Here is a 22,661-nt window from a genome sequence, read left to right as displayed (position 1 = left end):
TTTAGCTGTCTGTCTCTGCACCTGTCTGTCTTTCTGTCCATCTCTATCTACTTTTGGCATTTCAGATTACCTGTCTGTCTTTCTAACTACTTGTATGTCCTCCTAGCTACCTGTCTGTCTCTATATCTCTATAGCTTCTTTATCTACCCGTCTGTCTCTCTGCACACCTGTCTCTCTGGCTGCTTGAGTAGATGAATAAACCCTTCGGCCTCTTGATCAGATTTATTCAGTCTGAATGGATGAAGTGGATTTGGTTTCTATTAACACCCCTGCTCCTGAGACACCTAAACCTCCCGCCATCACAGTCCCGCTGACCCCCCTCAAACCCTGAAACATGTCACTAAAATCCCTTCAGACCGGGTTGTGAGGGTCACCTTGCCTTGAAGCCAGCGTGCATTGCCATATAAAGACAAAACCTTTCATTCCTGTTTCTGAAAGCGTTGTGTTGTCACTTCCTTCCTCGTAGATTTGAATACGTGCGTTGTCGCCTGCTGTCGGTGCCTGTCGAGCAGCGAGCAGCACAGCAGCCACACGGACCAACTGAGGAACAGAGAGAGCGACAGAAACACAACAAGTAGTCCTCCACGCCCAGACATCACCAGCCTCCTCGCATCACCTCCCGGGTAAGGAAATATGAGTCCATGTGGCGTCTGAGCCATGCGGGTGTTCCCTGAAGGCATCATGGTGGTGCGAGAAGCACCTGAGAGGGACTTTGATTTATTTTATTCTTGTTTGTGTGAAAGAAGAAGTGTAGAAAATACAAAGGGGAGAAGACAGAGTGTGTAACTGTGTTTGAAATCCACTGCTGTTGCATGAACTCTTGCTCAGACTAAATTTTCATAATCTAAACCCCGAGCTTCCGTCGCTGCTTCAACTTCTTGCTGCTCTGCTCACAAATCATCCAGCTTCATAAAACAGCACCGGACAAACAAACCTACATTGTTTATGTTGAAAACTTTGTGAGTGTTTGATTTGAATCATTCAAACTTGTGTAAATGAGAAGAAGAGAGCAGTTAGAGGCAGAGCGAGGCCTGCTGGGGAACAGAGGAAGAAGAAGTTAAACCACTGCAGCGAGCTAAAAAGGAAGTTTGTGGTTAGCTTCACTTCAACTGCAAAAAAAAACCCCAAAAAAACCCAGCGACAGGATGAAGAGAAGCTCAGCGAAGAGTATTTCATTAGAGTTGAATCTCTTCATGTTGGTGGATGAAGGATGTGGAGCTGTAGCAGATCTGGTCAAGGGAACTCAAGCACGTGTGAGTCATGCTAATGAGGCTCAGCACATGCAAATACCGCGCGGCTACGGCGGCGACCAAGGCCGCGCTGCTCAGAGAGGATCCCTCTGGTAGTGCAGAGGTTTGTCACATGACTTGGACTAGAGTCATGAATCTGGTGTCTCTATACGACTCACATGTGACTTTAGCTTTATGACTTTATATCGTCCAAAAGTCTGAGATCACTTTCTCCACTGTGTCTTATCACGTCATGATATTTTGGATTGCCACATTCAGATGTAAAGACAGTAAAAACAGGAAATACTCTGTGTGTTTAGTGAATAGCACAAACCAACGGCCTCTAACTCAACAAGAAAAATACACACAACGCCGTGCAAGACACAAACGAGGATACAGTAAAAACACAATACAATGACAGTACCATGAAACATTCAGCAGCAGGTCTGTGGGTGAAGACATCCACACGTCGATCACAAAAAGTCCAAATGAGGATTTACTAAAGGGCGCCTTACTTTTCAAAGTGGATGCACCTGGTTAACGAAAGGTAATGAAATGATGTGACAGTGATGAGATCTTATCAGCTTCTTGTCTAGTTTTTTAATTACTTGATTACTTTTTAAAACTAAAAAACACACACCTAAAAAGATCTTGTTATTACGTCATTTCTGTAAATTTACTGAACTGTCACTTTGTTCCTCGTGACTTGTGTGAGGGAAACTTTGATGTAGTGATGGAACAAGTCGTGAAGTTAAGAGCGTCATCGATCTGACAAGGCAAGTGAGAAGAGGACGAGGACGTTGTCGTTGGCTGGGTCGTGTTTTCAGGAAATGTTTGGATCAGACCGTTCCAGTAAAAGAGGAGAGATCTGGCCTGATTTGACTCGAGTTAAACTCGTGTGTAAACTGTTTCTCCGTTCGTATGTAAAGCTCATATTAAAGAGCACCTCCACCTGATTTCACCTGTTGGACTAAGACAAAGTGAAGAGAGGTTTCTTCCTTCACACCTGTAAAACAAAGACTTTGCCCCACTTCTGGATATAGCTGCTAAACAACACGTCACCCATGATAAAGCTTTGTGGAGGAAGCCAGTCTGCAAGTCCAGATGTAAGAAGATGTTTAAGTTGAAAATGTAGAAAAGTTGCTGCCTTGTCTTGAGTGGTAGTTTGTGTCCTTGCAGAGCAGTTTTTAGGGATTATGGGAGAGAAGCATCATCATACAGGGCTCTGCCTTCTTAGTGACATCAGGCTACTTCCCATTGAGCTCCATCAGCTTTGTCATCTGTTTTAAGACCTTAAAGCTGCATTACGTGATTTATTTTGTACCACTAGGAGGCAGAAAGACTCACTGACCCATCATTCATTTGGAGTTGTGTTTCTGGTCACTATTTCCTCTCTTTTAGCTCTGGTTTGGTCTCCAGCAGCTCCTGAGGGAAATATCTGGCTCCCAGAGAAGCTAAAGATGATGCTAAGCTTGTTAGCTGCTGTAAACAGTCTGAGGGACCATAAACAAGAGCTAACAGAGGTAGTAGCAGTAGCTGTTCATTCTCAGTGGGATCAGCACTGCCAACAACACTTCTGCATTACTGAGAGAAATTTGACTCAATATTAAAATAAAACAACAAAACAACAACCTTTAAGCAGTTTTAACTTTGATAAAGATGTGAGTTACAGATAAACTGATGGATTCAAATAATGTGACTGATCAGACTGAGTCATCTTCCCATCACACATCACCACACACATTCCCATCATCGTCACCTGTAATTACCTCCTGTGTTGGAAACAATTTGCATGAAGAGAAGTTTTGTTTTGTTTTCGTTGTTTTGACGGTTTATTTACATAAAAACAAACCTCCGTAGTTCCACAGTTAGTTCCTGTCAAAACATCAGAGTTGGCCGTAGGAGATTTCTCACCAGTCAGGTTTGAATGCAGGGATCTGTGAACTTCATTTTACTATAGCTGCGTTTCCAAGAGAGAATATTTGTTGTTTATCTCCAGGAACCAGTCAGCTCATATTCACACAACAGTGGCAGATTCAAACACACTTTAATTTGCATTTTCTTTTCAAGATTTTCAGGAAATTTGCTTAAAATTTGTGCCACATTTAGATGGAAGCTTCCCTGGTGGTGGTTTGATTCCCAGTAAAGCCTGGGTGGCTGCAGGGCTGCAACTAACAATTATTTCTATTATAAATTAATCTCATCTAATCTAATTTAATTTAATTTTAATTTAAACTGCCAAAAAAATACCCATTAATAACTTCACCGAGCCCAAAGCGACGTCTTTAAATGTCTCATTTTATCTAAAATGTTCAAAGCACAGTGAAATAAAAGAGAAAAGAAACAGATAATCTTCATTTTAGAGGCTGGAAACAACAAATATTTGGTTTAAAGTGTGAAATGAATCTTTAAATTAATGGTGATTATTTTATATCCATTGATTAATCAGTGAATCCTGTGCATTGATAAATAAAGATTGTTTATATGTTTATTTTATTGGATTTCCATTAGCTTCTGTAGCAGTTGCTAATCCTCTGCATGTAAAAAGATGTGCAAATAAAACATGAATTCAACCATGAAATCCAGGAGAAAAAGAGAAAAATTAAAATAAAAAAAACAGCAAATATTAATAAAATACAACCAAATTTAAAAAAAACAGTAATTGGTTCAAATTCCCCGTTATAATATAAAGAAATTAAAAGCAAAGACAAAAGAAAGAATAATTACAACAACACAGGTACAAGCTCACAACCGAAGCTGAAGGTCGGTAACATGGACAGAAAAGGTGAAAGAGAAGCTCAGAGCAGCAGCTCAGTGACATCTGCACCGAAAGTGTCAGAGTGACTCATCCGGCCACATTTAGGCTCCAGGAGACGCAGAGCTGAATTCATCCGAGAGCCAAGTTTCATTTCTGCTTCTGAGCTGCAGAGACACTGAAGTCACTTCTCACTTCTGCCACAAGTCACTGCATTTAGCTGCAAAGATACAGATAAGATGAATGTCGTCCTTTAAAGCCTCATGTGTGATCTCATGAAGATAAACTTCAGCTGTTTTACATTAAAATTTGATTATTTGTGTTTATTTAAACATTAATATGAAAAGTCTGACTTTAGGTTCATGACTTAAAGTTGTGGTGAATCTAATCAACCATTGCAATTAATTGCATTATACAGCACTTACAGAGTGACAAACATAAAAACAAAACAAAGCAATGAAAAACAGAAGAAAGGCAACAGGTTAATTATTGAGGCAATTATAACAGGGAGAATTACAAATACATGTGTTAAAACAATAAAATCAATAAAACAGACAAAAATAAATAAAACCAAAAATAGAAACTAAAGATTAAAGCATTGAAATCAAGAATAAAACGCTGCTTTATACATACAGTAAATACAAAAGATAGAATATGTAAAATTAATAAGAAAAACAAAAAAAAAAATGTATATGAAAAGTTATAAGGCATGTTGTTTTATTAAATAAATAAAATTCATATCATTAACCAATATGTTATTTCATACAAAAAATCATCATATAGATAGTTTTAATATATTTACAAATTTTACTATGGGTATTTCCTATATGTTATAAACTGACTTCATATAACCAGATGATGTATGTATGTGATAATAGTATTTCCCATTATATCTATATATCTTGTCCTCTAACACATGGTGGTCACGATGATGAATTAACTTAAATTAATCTATTTAAATATACATAACTTTAACAACATGTAAAAGTGTCTGTGCTTCAGTGGGAGGAAGTGGGTGTTGGAGGTTTACCCAGAGTTCATTGTGGTCTGAGCAGCCACCCAGTCATTCTGTCTTCTTCTATACTTTTTAAATGCTGATATATTCTGAATAAATCAATGGGGTTTTTTTCAGTTCAGTTCATGTTTGTAGAGTTCAAAAAGTCTGAGGACTATTTTCTTTTTTTCAATTCATGTGCAGTGAATTAGTGATGTGTGCTCTTGAATTCATGAGGCGTTACCGTAACAGCTGAAGTCGTAGGTTGTCACTGATGTGTCTGAACAAATACTGAATTATATAAACAAATGCTGAATTATATAAACAAATGCTGAATTATATCAACAAACACTGAATTATATCAACAAACACTGAATTATATTAACAAATACTGAATTATATCAACAAATACTGAATTATATCAACAAATGCTGAATTAGTTCCCTCATATTAAAATCATCTGGACTTCTCCTTCATTACATTTGTCTGTGTCTCCTCATTCTTTTTATGCAGCTGTGATGCTGCATTGGATTTTACAGTGATACTGTCCAGTATCAGTATTAGAGGGCAACAAATAGACAGAATATGATGCTCTTTAATGCATTAACTCTGACTTTACCCTCCAGCTTCATACAGACACAGGCGGTAATATATAAGGTGATGTTTCTCTTCTATGTAATTTTTCCTCCAGCAGAGCAGGAAGTTTAATTGCTCATCTTGAAGCTCGAAGTCGGTCTTTGTGGTTTAAAATGTCCTCTTCAGGTCTTTCTCAATGCTGTGCGTGTGTGTGTGTGCGCACATATGTGTGTCTGCGTGAGTGTGTGTGAGTGTGTTTGTTGGCACCAGTTCACATTTTACTCTACCAAATAAGGATCTGCAAACGCACAGTTAAAGTGAATCATGAGAGGCTGTAATAAAATGTCTGTGTCATGTGATCAGCTCCTTCTCAGAGTTGCTTCACCCTTCTCCTCTGCAGCTGTTTCCTTCCTTTATAGAAACAATGCTAAACATTTGTGTCGAGCTGTACTTAACTTAACAACCACAAAATTATGGCTGCAATTCAGGTAATATAACGTATAACATCTTGTTTTAGAGCTCAAAAATTCAGGCGATCAATCAGTCGATTGATAAGAATAATTTACTTTTTCAAGCAAAAATAGTCAAAAATAATCTTTGTAAATTGAGTATTTTAGGTCTCTTGGACATTTGAAGATGTCACCTTCAGTTCAATTACATTTTTGACAATTTTTTAATGTTTCTTAGACAAAAAGAAGAATCTAAACATAATGACTATATTTATATTATATATTATTTATATGCTCAACCCCTTCCTGTATCGATGGCTGATCAGTCCTCAAAAACAAAAATCACAAATCACTCTGCTTAAATTATATTCTTCATTTATGTAATGCTTGAATAAACCTTGAAGAACTCATAAACGATGAACATCTGGAGTAATTCATCTTTTCCCATGTTTGAAATGGTGTTTACATTTTTTATAAAAAGTGAGAGAAAACAAGTTTTGGACAAATTAAAAGTTGAAGATAAAATTACTTTTACTTTAAGATAAACTACAGACTAAATTATATGTATTTATGATTTTAATGCAGGTGATTTTTCTTATAAAACTTGTAAAAAACTGCTTTTCTTAACTTTTTCTTAACTGATTTATTATTGATCATATCCAGCCTCCATTATTACATCACTCTGGATGAAATCTATTGTTTGGATTCAGTAACTGTGACAGGAATCATTGGTCTCATTTCTATTTAATTACTTGTTTGTTATTTTATATGGAGGACCACAGGTATCACAGAAATAAGTAATACAAATTTCATTAATTAATAACTAATTGTACAATAAAAATGTGCAGAAATAAATGTGTTTGCAAATGTATTTATTTATAATAGATATACTAAATTACAAAGTAATTAATTGTTGGATTTTTAAAAGAGCAATTATGAAATTAATTTACAAATCAAATATTAATCTATCAATAAATAGTTTAAATTAAAGAAAGGTTTATAAAAACAACATAAAACAGTCGATAAGTACATGAATGAACTCATAGATTTATAAAATGGAATTTAAAAATCAATGTGAAAGTTTAAAAAGAGGAAAAAATGAAATTTAAATAACTGGATCCACAAAATGAATTAGGATACAGATTTTAATCAGATGTTTAAAAGAGCAGTTTCCTTTTCATTTGCATGTCCATTTCCTCACTGCTTTTCCTCTTCCTAATAGTAATAATATCTGTGACACTTTGGGACTTGTGCTGGTAAAACAAGGTAAAACAATGCAAATCAGCCACGAGATGTGACGAGTCTCAGTTTTCTTTGATTCAAATATTTATTCAGGGACTCCAGACATGAGAAGCATCATATAATCTGATGAACTAATGATGAATCCCAGAACGGTCTCAGACACTGAGATGCTCCAGTCTTCTCGATTGGAGCCATGAGTTATTAATAAATCCAGTTTTTCAGTCATTATATTTACTGTATCAGATTATTTTTTAACACCATGAACAATCAGTTTTATTCATACATCACTGTTATTGAGTCTAACTTCCCTCCAGACAATTGTCCAGCAGTCAGAGAGCTGCAGGTTACCTGTGCAGGTGCTCAGATCTTATTACACACACCAATAACAAGCAGAGGAACACTATGAGACAGGAAGTGCCGCAGAAGCAGGAAGTGTTTGACCAGCAGAACTGAGAACTGTCAGCAGTTTGCATCACAGAACAAAATCAGGAGATAAACATCTCTAGGTTCCTCCTTTTCTGCACCACTGAGTCTGACAGTCCCGTCTCGGCAGCGTCGGACTTTTAATTTGAGGATGTTGTTTTTTTGGTTTTTTTTGTCAGTTTCAGGTTCCCAACATGGCCGCCACCCCCGCGCAGATTTCTCCAGAGGAGCTGGAGGAACTTAGAGAAGCTTTCGCAAAGATCGGTGAGAGAACTAAGAGTTTTCAGACGTGACATTATCAACATTGACCAGGTTGAATGTGCGTTCAAGGAAGTGCGTCGTCTCTGGTATGAAAATAGTATTAAAGTTATGTTTTCTTGCTTCCTATTGGTGACCTCTGACCCCTCCGTCCTCCCCCAGATGTGGACAACAATGGATTCATCAGCAAGGCCGAGCTGACCGAGCTCTTCAGAGCCGCTAACCTGGCGCTGCCCGGGTACAGGGTCCGAGAGATCGTCCAGGAGCTGACCAAGACCAGCGACCAGCTCTCCTTCGACGAGTTCACTCAGGTGAGGTCACAGGTCAAAGGTCACACAGGCAAACACACAGTGTTCATCTGTCACTGACCAGCTGATGGTTCGAAGAAGAAGCTGTTTCTTGAAATAAAAGGAAACTGACAACTTGTAGCTTAAAGTTTCATTTTAAAGATTAAACAATTCATCATCTGCCTGGACAGAATTGAATTAATTCCACATTTTCTCCAAGTATTTAGTTTTCAGTTGGTGAAAGAAAATCACTGACCTCGTCTCTCACGTTTAAGAATAAATATTCACTAAAATGTCATAAACTCACTTCATGTTTCCTCTTTTGAATGAAACTGTTTGTGTTTCTGATGAAATACCAGACGGACAGGAAGCGGTAGGAGAAGTACTCAGATATTTTACTGAAGTAAAAGCACCAATACAAGAATGTAAAAGTACGTCATTACAAAGTAAAAGTCCTGCATTCAAACTCTCCTTCTTTATTAAAGTACAGAGGTACCACCAGCTTCATGTGGTTGGAGGAACACACCAGACTGTTTCAGTGCAGACTGTAAATAACAACTGATTTAACTGATTTAGATCATTAGTAGTAATAATATTAATAAACAATGTGTCTCCACCTTCAGATCGTCCACAGCCTGAAGAGCACCGAGGTGGCCAAGACCTTCAGGAAGGCCATCAACAAGAAGGAGGGAATCTGTAGCGTGGCAGGAACCTCAGAGCAGTCCGGCACCCAGCACTCCTACTCAGGTCTGTTAACACACACACACACACACACACACACACACACACACACTCACACACACACACACACACACAATCAGACCAGAAGAGATGAGGTTAGATTAGATTAAAACCATATTAACGACATAGCGACACTGACAATGATCCACCTGATACCTGAGCACGACTTTAACAACTGTAAGAAGAAGAACGACCAATGAAAAGTGACAAAGTGACATAAATTTTTAATTAAAGCAAGTGTTTGATGCTACAATTAATTTAATTTTACTCAAAGTAAATGAATGAAGACGAACAGCAGAAAATAAAACACATCTCTCCTTGATGTTTGATTGTTGCTGTTAAATGAGATGTTATAATGTTTATCTGTGTTTGAAACTCAATGAAAGTGGAAAAGAAAATATAAAAACTTCACACAGCTGGTAAACTCAATGATTGACATTCATTGATTAACGCGGGTTTTGTGGGACGACGGTTGGGAGGTCAGAGGCGGAGAGGACGGGAGAAATGGCTGACGCAGACGACGAGTGATGTGACGTGGTTTTTCTTGTGTCCGCAGAGGAGGAGAAAGTGGCCTTTGTGAACTGGATCAATAAAGCTCTGGAGAAGGACGGCGACTGTAAACACGTTCTGCCGATGGATCCCAACAACAACGACCTGTTCACCGCCATGGGAGACGGGATCGTCCTCTGGTACTTTTCATTTAAAACTAATCGATTAATATCAAAGTCATGAGGGCTCAACAGCTGATGTAAAGATATAGAAACTATAGATGGAGGATGATGAGGGACGAGGTGGATTAAGGTTCTTCAGGTTGTGTTTTATTCTGTGAAAGTCTTGTAACGACCTGGATTTAATTTCTCCTGTCAGTAAGATGATCAACCTGTCCGTCCCCGACACCATCGACGAGAGAACCATCAACAAGAAGAAGCTCACACCTTTCACCATCCAGGTGAGGAGGAGGACCAGAGTGGTCTTCAGTCTGATCACACTGTTCCCTGCTCAGTCTATAACCCCCAGTCTTTACACCCTGTGTCGTGGTCTTGGGTCTGACAGGAGAACCTGAACCTGGCTCTGAACTCGGCGTCGGCCATCGGCTGCCACGTGGTGAACATCGGAGCTGAGGACCTGAAGGAGGGCAGGCAGCACCTGGTCCTGGGGCTGCTGTGGCAGGTCATCAAGATCGGCCTGTTTGCTGACATCGAGCTGAGCAGGAACGAAGGTGTGTGTGTGTGTGTGTGTGTGTGTGTGTTTAAATCAGGTGTTTCTAATAATCTCTCCAGCATGATTCACATATACATAGAGGATCAGAATATTAGGAACACAGAGACTGAAAGCTGCAAAATACATACAGTATATTATAATGTGTGTGTGTGTGTGTGTGTGTGTGTGTGTGTGTGTGTGTGTGTGTGCAGCTCTGATCGCTCTGCTGCGTGATGGAGAGAGTCTGGAGGATCTGATGAAACTGTCCCCTGAGGAGCTGCTGCTGCGTTGGGCCAACTATCACCTGGAGCAGGCCGGCTGTGGCAAGATCAACAACTTCAGCTCCGACATCAAGGTGAACACACACACACACACACACACACACACACACTGTTTTTTGGCTTTTATACAAACATGAAATGGTGCCTGCCTGCGGGGGTGCACCACATAAATCATCTGGAGTCTCTGAAACCTGATTTAATTTTAAGTTTGATGTCTGATGCTTCAAAGTTCCCTGAAGCATCAGCTCAGTTACCTTGAAAGTGGACCAAACCATCAGCACCTGTCAGGGGGGGGGGGGGGGGGGCTGTCCTCTATAAGAGCAACACACATTCATCAGTATCAGAACGTCCAGATCTGGTCATCCTTTTACTAAATTTAATGGAGATCTAAGCAGAACATAAGAAAACATTTGATCTGTTCCAATCAAACCAAAGTTAATTAATCCCATAAATTAATATTTGGCATTTTATAACTTTGGTTTCATAAAATCTGGCTGCATGATTTCTTCTGTTAAAGGCCCCTCCACCACCTCAGTCTGCAGATGTTCTCTGTGATAACGGTTTGTGTTTGTGTTGCAGGACTCGAGGGCGTACTACAACCTCCTGGACCAGGTGGCACCTAAAGGAGACGAGGAGGGAATCCCCCCCATCGCCATCGACACGTCAGGACTCAGGGTGAGAGGCTCTGAAGTCATGAGGACAAGTCAGGGATCATGATCAGACAGTTTAAAGGAACAGTTCAACATTTTGGGAAATACACTTGTTGAACTTTAATTATTCATGTATTGTATTTATTTAAATTACGGCTGCAACAAACAGTTATTTTTACATTTTTTTATTATTTTTATTTTTTGTTTGCTATAAAATGTCAGAAAAGAAACAAAAACCAATATCCTCTGTAAACTATCAATACTTTAAAGCTCCATATTTTCTTCTTCTTCTGTGTTTTATTTGAAGTGTTGATCCATGAGAAGATATATTTGTGGTTTTAAGAACCAAAAACCATCTCAGTGTAGTTTTACATCTTCAAATAAAAATATAGCAGATTTCAGGTAAAACACTAAGAGAAACCAAATCCTGCAAGGTCTGGATGGTGGGTCCAGGTGGGCGGGGCTTGGTGACTGCTTTGTTGTGACATCACAAAGTTCCAGAAGTCCTGACGGCTGGTTTTAAGGCTCAGTTTCTGAATACAGGCTGTGTGCATTTCTCTGTGGACTGAGGCTTTGATACTTTCACAGTATTAATATAGAAGCTAGACCTGATCTATAATCACACTACACATGGACACAGACCTTTACACTGGAGGAGCTTTAAAGAGCCATAATGGAGGATGATAAAGATAAGCAGTGGTTCCTCGGTGTGTTGACGTCGTCCTCGTCGTCTCTCTGCAGGAGAAAGAAGACCTGAAGCGCGCTGAGTGCATGCTGGACCAGGCCGACCGGCTCGGCTGCAGACAGTTCGTCATGCCGGCGGACGTCGTCCGGGGAAACCCGAAGCTCAACTTGGCTTTTGTTGCCAATCTGTTCAACAAGTACCCGGCTCTGAAGAAACCAGAGAACCAGGACATCGACTGGAGCTCCATCGAAGGTGAGTCCAGAAAACCAGTCCAGGTCTCACCTCGGTCTTCTGACCTTTAATCTTCTGTAAACCTCTTGTTTGTGTTTTCCCTCCAGGTGAAACCAGGGAGGAGCGAACCTTCAGGAACTGGATGAACTCACTGGGGGTCAACCCTCGAGTCAACCACCTCTACGTGTAAGAACTCACCGCTTTTATTGATCAGCTTCATCAACATCAGCGGCTCCATGCACAACACACAGTCACTGTATCCTTATCCATCATGATGAACACTCATGATGATTCAGCCTTCGTCACTAAGACAAGGGTCTGAGGAACTGAGGCAGTGACACACTTCCTGTCTTTAAAAACATAAGAGGAAGCAACATGGAGCCCAACGTACTGCAGAGGAAAGGTCATGTGATGTGTGTCACTCTGCGGTCTAATGTGAAATGTGTGTGTGTGTGTGTGTGTGTGTGTGTGTGTGTGTGTGTGTGTGTGTGTGTGTGTGTGTGTGTGTGTGTGTGTGTGTGTGTGTGTGTATTCCAGAGACATTGATGACGCCCTGGTGATCTTCCAGTTGTACGAGAAGATCAAGGTTCCAGTGGACTGGGACCGAGTCAACAAGCCTCCCTACCCGAAACTGGGCAGCAACATGAAGAAGGTACGACGTCGTCTCAGACGAAGCTTCAGACGTGATGGAGGGAAAAAAGTTCAGCTGATAAACAACGTTTAGAGTTTAGCCCTAAAATGACCCACAGTATCTACGATCTGAAGGTGAACTGTCCAACATTTTACCAAGACACCAGATGTTGATTTCATCTGGGTTCAGTCCAGAAACCAAGTCCAGGACTAAGAAGACAGAAGTGACTCATGATTTATACAAATCAACTCAGCTGTAATTAAACTACAGTTTAAACAGCGTTTCCAAACCTATTTCAACTCATGTCCCACTTGAAAATCTCAACAACATCCGACCCTGTAACAATACAGAGGTCAAATAGTATGTTCTCAGAGCTCTTTTTATTTTAATGATAACGATCGAACATTCAGGACTGAACAGAGAGCAGAAGAAACATGCAGGAAGATCAACTTTTCTTTCTTGTTTTTGGTTAGAGACTCATCATCTGTCTCTTGACTCTTTCCTTTTAATTCTTCCTGTCCTTCTGACACGCCATCAAGCTGAGATAGTTTTACTTTTAATGGAGTATTTTCAAACTGATGTAGTAACAGATCTCAGATCAGTACTTGTTCCAGCGCTGAGTCTTTGTTCTTGGTTCCAGCTGGAGAACTGTAACTATGCAGTGGAGCTGGGGAAGAAGGAGGCCAAGTTCTCCCTGGTGGGCATCGCGGGTCAGGACCTGAACGCAGGGAATCGAACCCTCACCCTTGCCCTGCTGTGGCAGCTCATGAGACGGTAATGACACTTCACCACCTGTAACTCTCTCTTAGAGAAATAAACATCTGAGTATCAACAGGTTTGAAAGTGGCTCTGAGAGGTTTGTGAAGTCAGACTGGACGCACAGCAGATCAGATCAATTATTACAAAGCACTGAATCCAGTTCCCTAAAGTTTGATGGAATGAAATAGGAATATACAGGATGATACATGTATTATTATAAGAAGGTGCCTCCTCACACTGAACGCTGTCTGCTCCCTCAGGTACACCCTGAACATCCTGGAGGACCTGGGCGATGGTCAGAAGGTGACCGACGACACCATCGTGTCCTGGGTCAATGACATGCTCACGCAGGCTGGAAAACCCACCATCTCCAGCTTCAAGGTAGAGGATGCTGCACGGTCACAGAGATGGTTACTGACGTCTCTGACTTTAACAGGAAGTGACTCGTTTTAACCAAGAGGAGACGATGACATCACCAGTCAGATTTCAGACGGTGTCAAAACCAAATACATTTTATAAACTTGTGACCACAGATCCCATGACATCTCATTTTAACGCTTCAGTTAAATATCTCCTGATTCAATTATTATAAAACTATAGTTTAATTCATCTAATGCGGTATTTCATTCAGAATGATGCTTCATTTAAATGTGTTTGTTGTTGTAGAGAAACAACAGGTTTAAACTGTGACTGGACTCAAACACATTTAATCACAGCTGTGTATAAAAACCTTGAAATTGTCACTTTAAAAAACACTACAGCATCTGCAACATTTCCAGCTTCCTGATGAGATGTGTATATTAAGTTTTACAGGTGTATGTTTATCAGTGAAATTAACATGTGTTTACTACTGACTGCTTTCATGTTAAAGCTGAAACACATTGTTAGGTAGACAGGTTCATCTGTGGATTTCATCATCGCAGATTCAACACTGGCAGAATAAATCAATAAACTCTTCTCTGTGTGTGTGTGTGTATAGGACGGGTCAATCAGCAGCAGCATGCCGGTCCTGGACCTGATCGATGCCATCCAGCCCGGATCGATCAGATACGACCTGCTGAAGACAGAAGACCTGACTGACGAGGAGAAACTCAACAACGCAAAGTATGAGCAGATTTTTTTTATTAATTACTAATCATGTCTCATCATTTGCCTCCCCTCATCTTCGTTGTCTTCTAATTAGGTCATCGAGCTTGACAGTAGAATCAATCGTTCGTATTAGAAGCACCAACATAATAACATAATTAACGACAATTTAATTAATTGACATCAGATCGCAAACCTCACGGTTTAACCATGTTAGCTAGCCTTAACTAGCAAGCTAACCCTGGCTTCTGCCTTCTGTAGGCTAGCAGTCAGGTATGCTAGCAGGAGTAAACATAAAATAGTGGATATATCAAAGTAGGAGTTGAATTTCTATTGAGAAATCCCATGAAAATGTCAACGTGAATGAGTTATTTTGTAGTAAATAGAGCATCAAATGAGTATGTATGCCTTACTATACTATTACGTTTTTTTTTTTTTTTTACGTTTTTATGCTATAATATACTATGACGTTTTTATGACTTTTTGTGCCTTACTATACTATGACATTTCTATGACTTTTTGTGCCTTACTATACTAACTATACTATGACATTTTTATGACTTTTTGTGCCTTACTATACTATGATGTTTTTTGACGTTTTTATGCCTTACTATACTATGACATTTTTATGACTTTTTGTGCCTTACTATACTATGATGTTTTTTGACGTTTTTATGCCTTACTATACTATGACATTTTTATGACTTTTTGTGCCTTACTATACTATGACATTTTTACGCCTTATTCTACTATGACGTTTTTTTGCCTTAATATACTATGACGTTTTTATTATGTTTTTATGGCTTAATATACTATGATGTTTTTATGCCTTACTATACTATGACTTTTTTATGCCTTAATATATTATGACATTTTTATGACTTTTTTGCCTTACTATACTATGATAATTTTATGCCTTACTATACTATGACGTTTTTACGCCTTATTCTACTATGACGTTTTTATGCCTTAATATATTATGATGTTTTTATGCCTTATTATACAATGACAATTTTATGCCTTACTATACTGTGACATTTTTTTGACGTTTTGTGCCTTACTATATTATGACGTTTTTTGACGTTTTTATGCCTTAATGTACTATGACTTTTTTATGACTTTTTGTGCCTTACTATACTATGACGTTTTTATGGCTTCATATACTATGACCTTTTTTTTAATGTTTTTATGGCTTAATATACTATGACGTTTTTATGCCTTACTATACTATGACGTTTTTATGACTTTTTTATGCATTAATATAATATGACGTTTTTATGACTTTTTGTGCCTTATTATACAATGACAATTTTATGCCTTACTATACTATGACATTTTTATGACTTTTTGTGCCTTACTATACTATGATGTTTTTTTTTACGTTTTTATGCCTTACTATACTATGATGTTTTTATGACTTTTTTATGCCTTACTATACTATGACATTTTTATGACTTTTTGTGCCTTACTATACTATGATGTTTTTTGACGTTTTTATGCCTTACTATACTATGACATTTTTATGACTTTTTGTGCCTTACTATACTATGACATTTTTACGCCTTATTCTACTATGACGTTTTTTTGCCTTAATATACTATGACGTTTTTATTATGTTTTTATGGCTTAATATACTATGATGTTTTTATGCCTTACTATACTATGACTTTTTTATGCCTTAATATATTATGACATTTTTATGACTTTTTTGCCTTACTATACTATGATAATTTTATGCCTTACTATACTATGACGTTTTTACGCCTTATTCTACTATGACGTTTTTATGCCTTAATATATTATGATGTTTTTATGCCTTATTATACAATGACAATTTTATGCCTTACTATACTGTGACATTTTTTTGACGTTTTGTGCCTTACTATATTATGACGTTTTTTGACGTTTTTATGCCTTAATGTACTATGACTTTTTTATGACTTTTTGTGCCTTACTATACTATGACGTTTTTATGGCTTCATATACTATGACCTTTTTTTTAATGTTTTTATGGCTTAATATACTATGACGTTTTTATGCCTTACTATACTATGACGTTTTTATGACTTTTTTATGCCTTAATATAATATGACGTTTTTATGACTTTTTGTGCCTTATTATACAATGACAATTTTATGCCTTACTATACTATTACATTTTTTTTGACTTTTTGTACCTTACTATACTGTGACATTTTTTTGACTTTTTGTGCCTTACTATACGATGACATTTTTTTGACTTTTTGTGCCTTAATATACTGTGATATTTTTGTCATTTTTATGCCTTACTATACTATGACAGTTCTTGACTATTTTATGCCTGAATATATTATAACTTTTTTACACCTTTCTATACTATGACCTTTTTATGACTGTTTGTGCCTTATTATACTATGACATTTTTATGCCTTAATATACTATGACGTTTGTTTGACTTTTTGTGCCTTACTATACTATGACATTTCATGATGTTTTTATGCCTTACTATACTATGACATTTTTTGACGTTTTTATTCCTTACTATAGTATGACATTTTCATTCCTTACTATACTATGACATTTGTATGCCTTACTATATTATGATATTTTATGAAGTTTTTATGCCTTACTATACTATGACGTATTTGACGTTTTGATGCCTTACTATACTATAACATTGTTATGCCTTTGTTATGCTCCAGTCTAGGGTAATGGGAGCACAACAAAAAAGTACAAGGATGTTTTCCGTCCTGGTCCCAAATACCAAAGTCACAACACTGAAATGCAATGCAATGATGTACTTTATTGTCACCAAAAACAAAGAAGCAACTGCAGGTTGAACCAAAGCCAAAGCAACAGACAAAAGAAACTTTCTCTTCAAAAATTGCTGGCTAACACTAGGTGAAAACAAATGAAAGAAAAGACAGTGACTAAACCTAACTACATAGGATAAAGCAAAACAGAAAATATCTCAGGTCACCCCTACAGATTCAGGGGTATTTAAGAAGTGGATCAATCTTTTCACAACACCAGAACAAACCCAAAATTATTTATTAATACTCACACCGGCACTATAGGCAGGACAAAAGGTTACAAATAATACACAGTGAACAGAAGTCACATGTTGTTTGGGCGCCGGGGACAGAGCCAGGATGCTGCTGTCAGGTCTGTCATCGGAGCACGGTAGAGCACAGGCATTTTGAAATGCAGGTAATTAGACAGCCAACCAGCAGCCGCCACTTCTCCGGTCAAGCACATGAATTCAGCCAGTCAGGAGTGACCTACAGGAGGGGAATGCGAGGCTTCTAGCATGAAAAGAGCACTCACTCTCACACAAAAAAACACACTCTACACAGTCAGACAGGAAAAAAACTGGACCTGAATTAATAATACGACCAGGGTTGTAACAGCCTTACAATACTATGACTTTTTTTATGACTTACTATACTATGATAGTTCTTGACTATTTTATGCCTGAAAAAACTATAACTTTTTTACACCTTACTATACTATGACCTTTTTTTGACTTTTTGTGCCTTCCTATACTATGACGTTTTTTGATGTTTTTATGCCTTACTATACTATGACATTTTTATGCCTTACTATACTATGATGTTTTTTGATGTTTTTATAACTTAATATACTATGACGTTTTTATGACTTTTTGTGGCTTACTATACTATGATGTTTTTTGACGTTTTTATGCCTTAATAGACTATGACGTTTTTTTTAAACGTTTTTATGCCTTACTACACCATGATGTTTTTTTAACGTTTTTATACCTTACTATACTATGATGTTTTTGACGTTTTTATAACTTCCTATACTAAAATGTTTTTTGATGTTTTGTATGCCTTACTATACTATTAAGTTTTTTTTTTTTTTACGTTTTTATGCTATAATATACTATGACGTTTTTATGACTTTTTGTGCCTTACTATACTATGATGTTTTTTGACGTTTTTATGCCTTACTATACTATGACGTTTTTATGACTTTTTTATGCCTTACTATACTATGACATTTTTATGACTTTTTTGCCTTACTATACTATGATGTTTTTTGACGTTTTTATGCCTTACTACACTATGACGTTTTTATGACTTTTTGTGCCTTACTATACTATGATGTTTTTTGATGTTTTTATGCCTTACTATACTATGATGTTTTTATGACTTTTCTATGCCTTACTATACTATGACATTTTTATGACTATTTGTGCCTTACTATACTAGGACGTTTTTATGCCTTAATATACTATGACGTTTTTTTGACTTTTTGTGCCTTACTATACTATGATGTTTTTTGATGTTTTTATGCCTTACTATACTATGATGTTTTTATGACTTTTCTATGCCTTACTATACTATGACATTTTTATGACTTTTTGTGCCTTACTATACTATGATGTTTTCTGATGTTTTTATGCCTTACTATACTATGATGTTTTTTTTGACGTTTTTATGCCTTAATATACTATGACGTTTTTTTGACTTTTTGTGCCTTACTATACTATGACATTTTTATGACTTTTTGTGCCTTAATAGACTATGACGTTTTTTTAAACGTTTTTATGCCTTACTACACCATGATGTTTTTTTAACGTTTTTATACCTTACTATACTATGTTTTTGACGTTTTTATGCCTTACTTTACTATGACGTATTTGACGGTTTTATAACTTCCTATACTAAAATGTTTTTTGATGTTTTGTATGCCTTACTATATTATTACGTTTTTTTTTTTTACGTTTTTATGCTATAATATACTATGACGTTTTTATGACTTTTTGTGCCTTACTATATACTATGACATTTTTTGATGTTTTTACGCCTTAATATACTATGATGTTTTTGACGTTTTTGTGCCTTACAATACTATGACATTTTTTTTTTACGTTTTTATGCCTTACAATATTATGACATTTTTTGACGTTTTGACGCCTTACTACACTATGACGTTTTTTTTTACGTTTTTATGCCTTACCATACTATGATGTTTTTGACATTTTTGTGCCTTACTATACTATGACATTTTTATGCCTTACTATACTATGACGTTTTTGACGTTTTTATGCCTTAATAGACTATGGCGTTTTTTTAAACGTTTTTATGCCTTACTATACTATGATGTTTCTGACGTTTTTATGCCTTACTTTACTATGACGTATTTGATGGTTTTATAACTTCCTATACTAAAATGTTTTTTGATGTTTTGTATGCCTTACTATACTATTACGTTTTTTTTTTTTTTACGTTTTTATGCTATAATATACTATGACGTTTTTATGACTTTTTGTGCCTTACTATATACTATGACGTTTTTTGATGTTTTTACGCCTTAATATACTATGACGTTTTTATGACTTTTTGTGCCTTACTATACTATGACGTTTTTATGGCTTAATATACTATGACGTTTTTTTGACTTTTTGTGCCTTACTATACTATGATGTTTTTTGACGTTTTTATGCCTTACTATACTATGACGTTTTTTGATGTTTTTACGCCTTAATATCCTATGACGTTTTTATGACTTTTTGTGCCTTACTATACTATGACGTTTTTATGGCTTAATATACTATGTCATTTTTATGACTTTTTGTGCCTTACTATACTGTGACATTTTTTTTGACGTTTTGTGCCTTACTATATTATGACATTTTTTGACGTTTTTATGGCTTAATATACTATGACTTTTTTATGACTTTTTGTGCCTTACTATACTATGACAATTTTATGCCTCACTATATTATGACGTTTTTACGCCTTTTTCTACTATGACGTATTTATGGCTTCATATACTATGACCTTTTTTTTTATGTTTTTATGGCTTAATATACAATGACAATTTTATGCCTTACTATACTATGACATTTTTTTGACTTTTTGTGCCTTACTATACTATGACATTTTTTTGACTTTTTGTGCCTTAATATACTGTGATGTTTTTGACATTTTTATGCCTTACTATACTATGACGTTTTTATGCCTTAATATAATATGACATTTTTTGATGTTTTTATGCCTTATTATACAATGAAAATTTTATGCCTTACTATACTAAAATGTTTTTATCACTTTTTGTGCCTTACTATACTATGACGTTTTTTTGACTTTTTGTGCCCTATTATACTATGATGTTTTTATGCTTTACCATAGTATTACATTTTTATGCCTTACTATACTATGATGTTTTTTGGCTGAGGTTCCACACACATGAGACTATCTAATCCTGTCACTCTACATACACAAGTAACATCAGAATGCCTCACACTTGAAAAAGTTTTCTCATGGCTCTGTGCTGTGCTTCCAGGTACGCCATCTCCATGGCGAGGAAGATAGGCGCCCGGGTATACGCTCTGCCCGAGGACCTGGTGGAGGTCAAACCCAAGATGGTGATGACAGTGTTCGCCTGCCTGATGGCGCGTGGTATGAAGAGAGCCTAAAGACCAAGACGACACACCATCAGTAACCTGGACGAACATGAACCTGCAGACCGGCCTCAGGAAGTGAAGGGGGAGGGGTCAGCTGTATTCTTGTGACTTAACAGTTCAGAGACAAAAACTCTCACAGTCTCATAACCTGAAATATTGGACAGACAAAGTTCAGATAATGTGAACACATTTCAAAACAGGGGGTGACAGAAACAAAGTAATTACATTATATTGAGACATCCACTGCAGACTGTTATATTTCTCTGTTTTAAACTCAGGATCAGCTTCAGTTAAACCTCATCATCATTAATAATAAAGTACATAATCACATCTGCAGGCTTCCCACTCTCTGCTGCACTGTTGTTGGTTTTTCTAATGTCTGTATCATCGTGAAGGACCTGCGCAATGTCCCTGTGTATTTCTGTGGCAGATTCAGCCACAGTCTCAGTTTTTTACCTGATTACAAACATTTCAAATCAGAAACTTTATGGCAAAAATATGCAACAAATAAACAGACTTTTGTATGATAAACTGTGTTGTTATTTGCGTGTATAACTTGAATCACCTCCTCATGGTTGTATCCCTCCGCCACTCAGACCAGTTTCAGATTACATCCGTTTATCCAGAGTCATATAAAATATAAAATATGAACCATTTGTGTGAAATTTGTCATGTTGCTGTGTCTTGAGTCCTGAGTTACGGCTTAAAAGTGTTTTGTGAGGGCACCCCGACCTTGACCTTTGACCTTTAGCCACCAAAATCTAATCAGTTCATCCCTGAATCCTGGTGAATGTTTGTACCAAATTTAAAGAAGTTCCATCAAGTTGCTACTGAGATATCGTGTCCAGGAGAATGGGACGTATGGACAGAAAACCTGAAAACAATATGTCTCCGGCTCTGAGTGTCGCCAGCACGGAGGAATAAAAAATCCAAAGAGTGAGACATCTCTCTAGAAGATCACCTCATGTCAGTTTCAGGAGTCACGTTCTCCAGTTAAACTTTCATTCATATCAGATCAATGATCTAAACTCATCAACTCGATAGTTTTGAATCAGGATCTTCCAGCAGCTTGTGAAAAAGGTGTCAGATTTAATAACTACAGCTGTGATTTCAAAATAAGAATAATAATAATAATAATAGATATATTATCTTTATGTTAAAATATAAAATTAAAGTACTTTAGGATCAGGGCCAAAAATCTTGACTGGGACATCTTTACTTTATGCTGATGCTGCGTTCACGTCACATGGGAAAGTGTCAGTCTTCTTACTGCACAACAAACAAAATAAAAACAGAGTGACATTTCCTCAAAGAACAGTAAACGACCTCAGTGTGACTAGAACGTAATAATGTTGAGTGATTGTGTGAGAGTTAAAGACATTGTGCTTGTTCAGTAAAGCACTAAAGCAGTGTTTAATTACCTTTAACACCAGCCTGGAAGAGTGTCAGCCTTTCAGGTGGAAAAAGCTGTTTACAAGTGGGAAACTGGGAACTCTGATGTGATGTGAACGCAGCATGTGATCACCAGCTGCTGGCTGTAGTTCGGTGTTCTGGTGAATGGTGTCAATATTTACATGTAACTCTCAGCAGGAAAGTAAAGAAACAGGGACTCAAACCTCAAACACGATCACACACACAAGTGTTGACCTTTGATTCGTTTCTTCACAGCAACCAGGTGAGGCTCCAGCTGTTAAATACAGGATTATAGACGACACTGACCTGAGCAAAAAAAAATCAAAAAAATCAATGAAAGCACAAAAACAGAGAGAG

General features: G+C 37.1%; 1 protein-coding gene across 1 annotated transcript; it reads left to right on the top strand.

Annotated features, from left to right (window-relative positions):
* Positions 1–476: 476 nt before the first annotated feature.
* lcp1 (lymphocyte cytosolic protein 1) lies at positions 477–21,422 on the top strand. The gene is made up of 16 exons (XM_022767307.1): positions 477–623; positions 7,848–7,932; positions 8,089–8,237; positions 8,837–8,960; positions 9,511–9,643; positions 9,822–9,903; positions 10,008–10,173; positions 10,367–10,509; positions 11,015–11,110; positions 11,827–12,022; positions 12,109–12,187; positions 12,539–12,653; positions 13,273–13,406; positions 13,652–13,772; positions 14,371–14,495; positions 20,771–21,422. Exons 2-16 carry the CDS (start codon positions 7,863–7,865, stop codon positions 20,901–20,903), a joined length of 1,866 nt encoding a protein of 621 aa, XP_022623028.1. The 5' UTR covers positions 477–623; positions 7,848–7,862; the 3' UTR covers positions 20,904–21,422.
* The last annotated feature ends 1,239 nt before the right edge of the window (positions 21,423–22,661 follow it).

This window comes from Seriola dumerili, unplaced genomic scaffold, assembly GCF_002260705.1.
Source record: "Seriola dumerili isolate Sdu_G_001 unplaced genomic scaffold, Sdu_1.0 BDQW01001125.1, whole genome shotgun sequence".
Taxonomy (NCBI): domain Eukaryota; kingdom Metazoa; phylum Chordata; class Actinopteri; order Carangiformes; family Carangidae; genus Seriola; species Seriola dumerili.
This window is presented reverse-complemented; position numbering and strand designations above follow the sequence as displayed.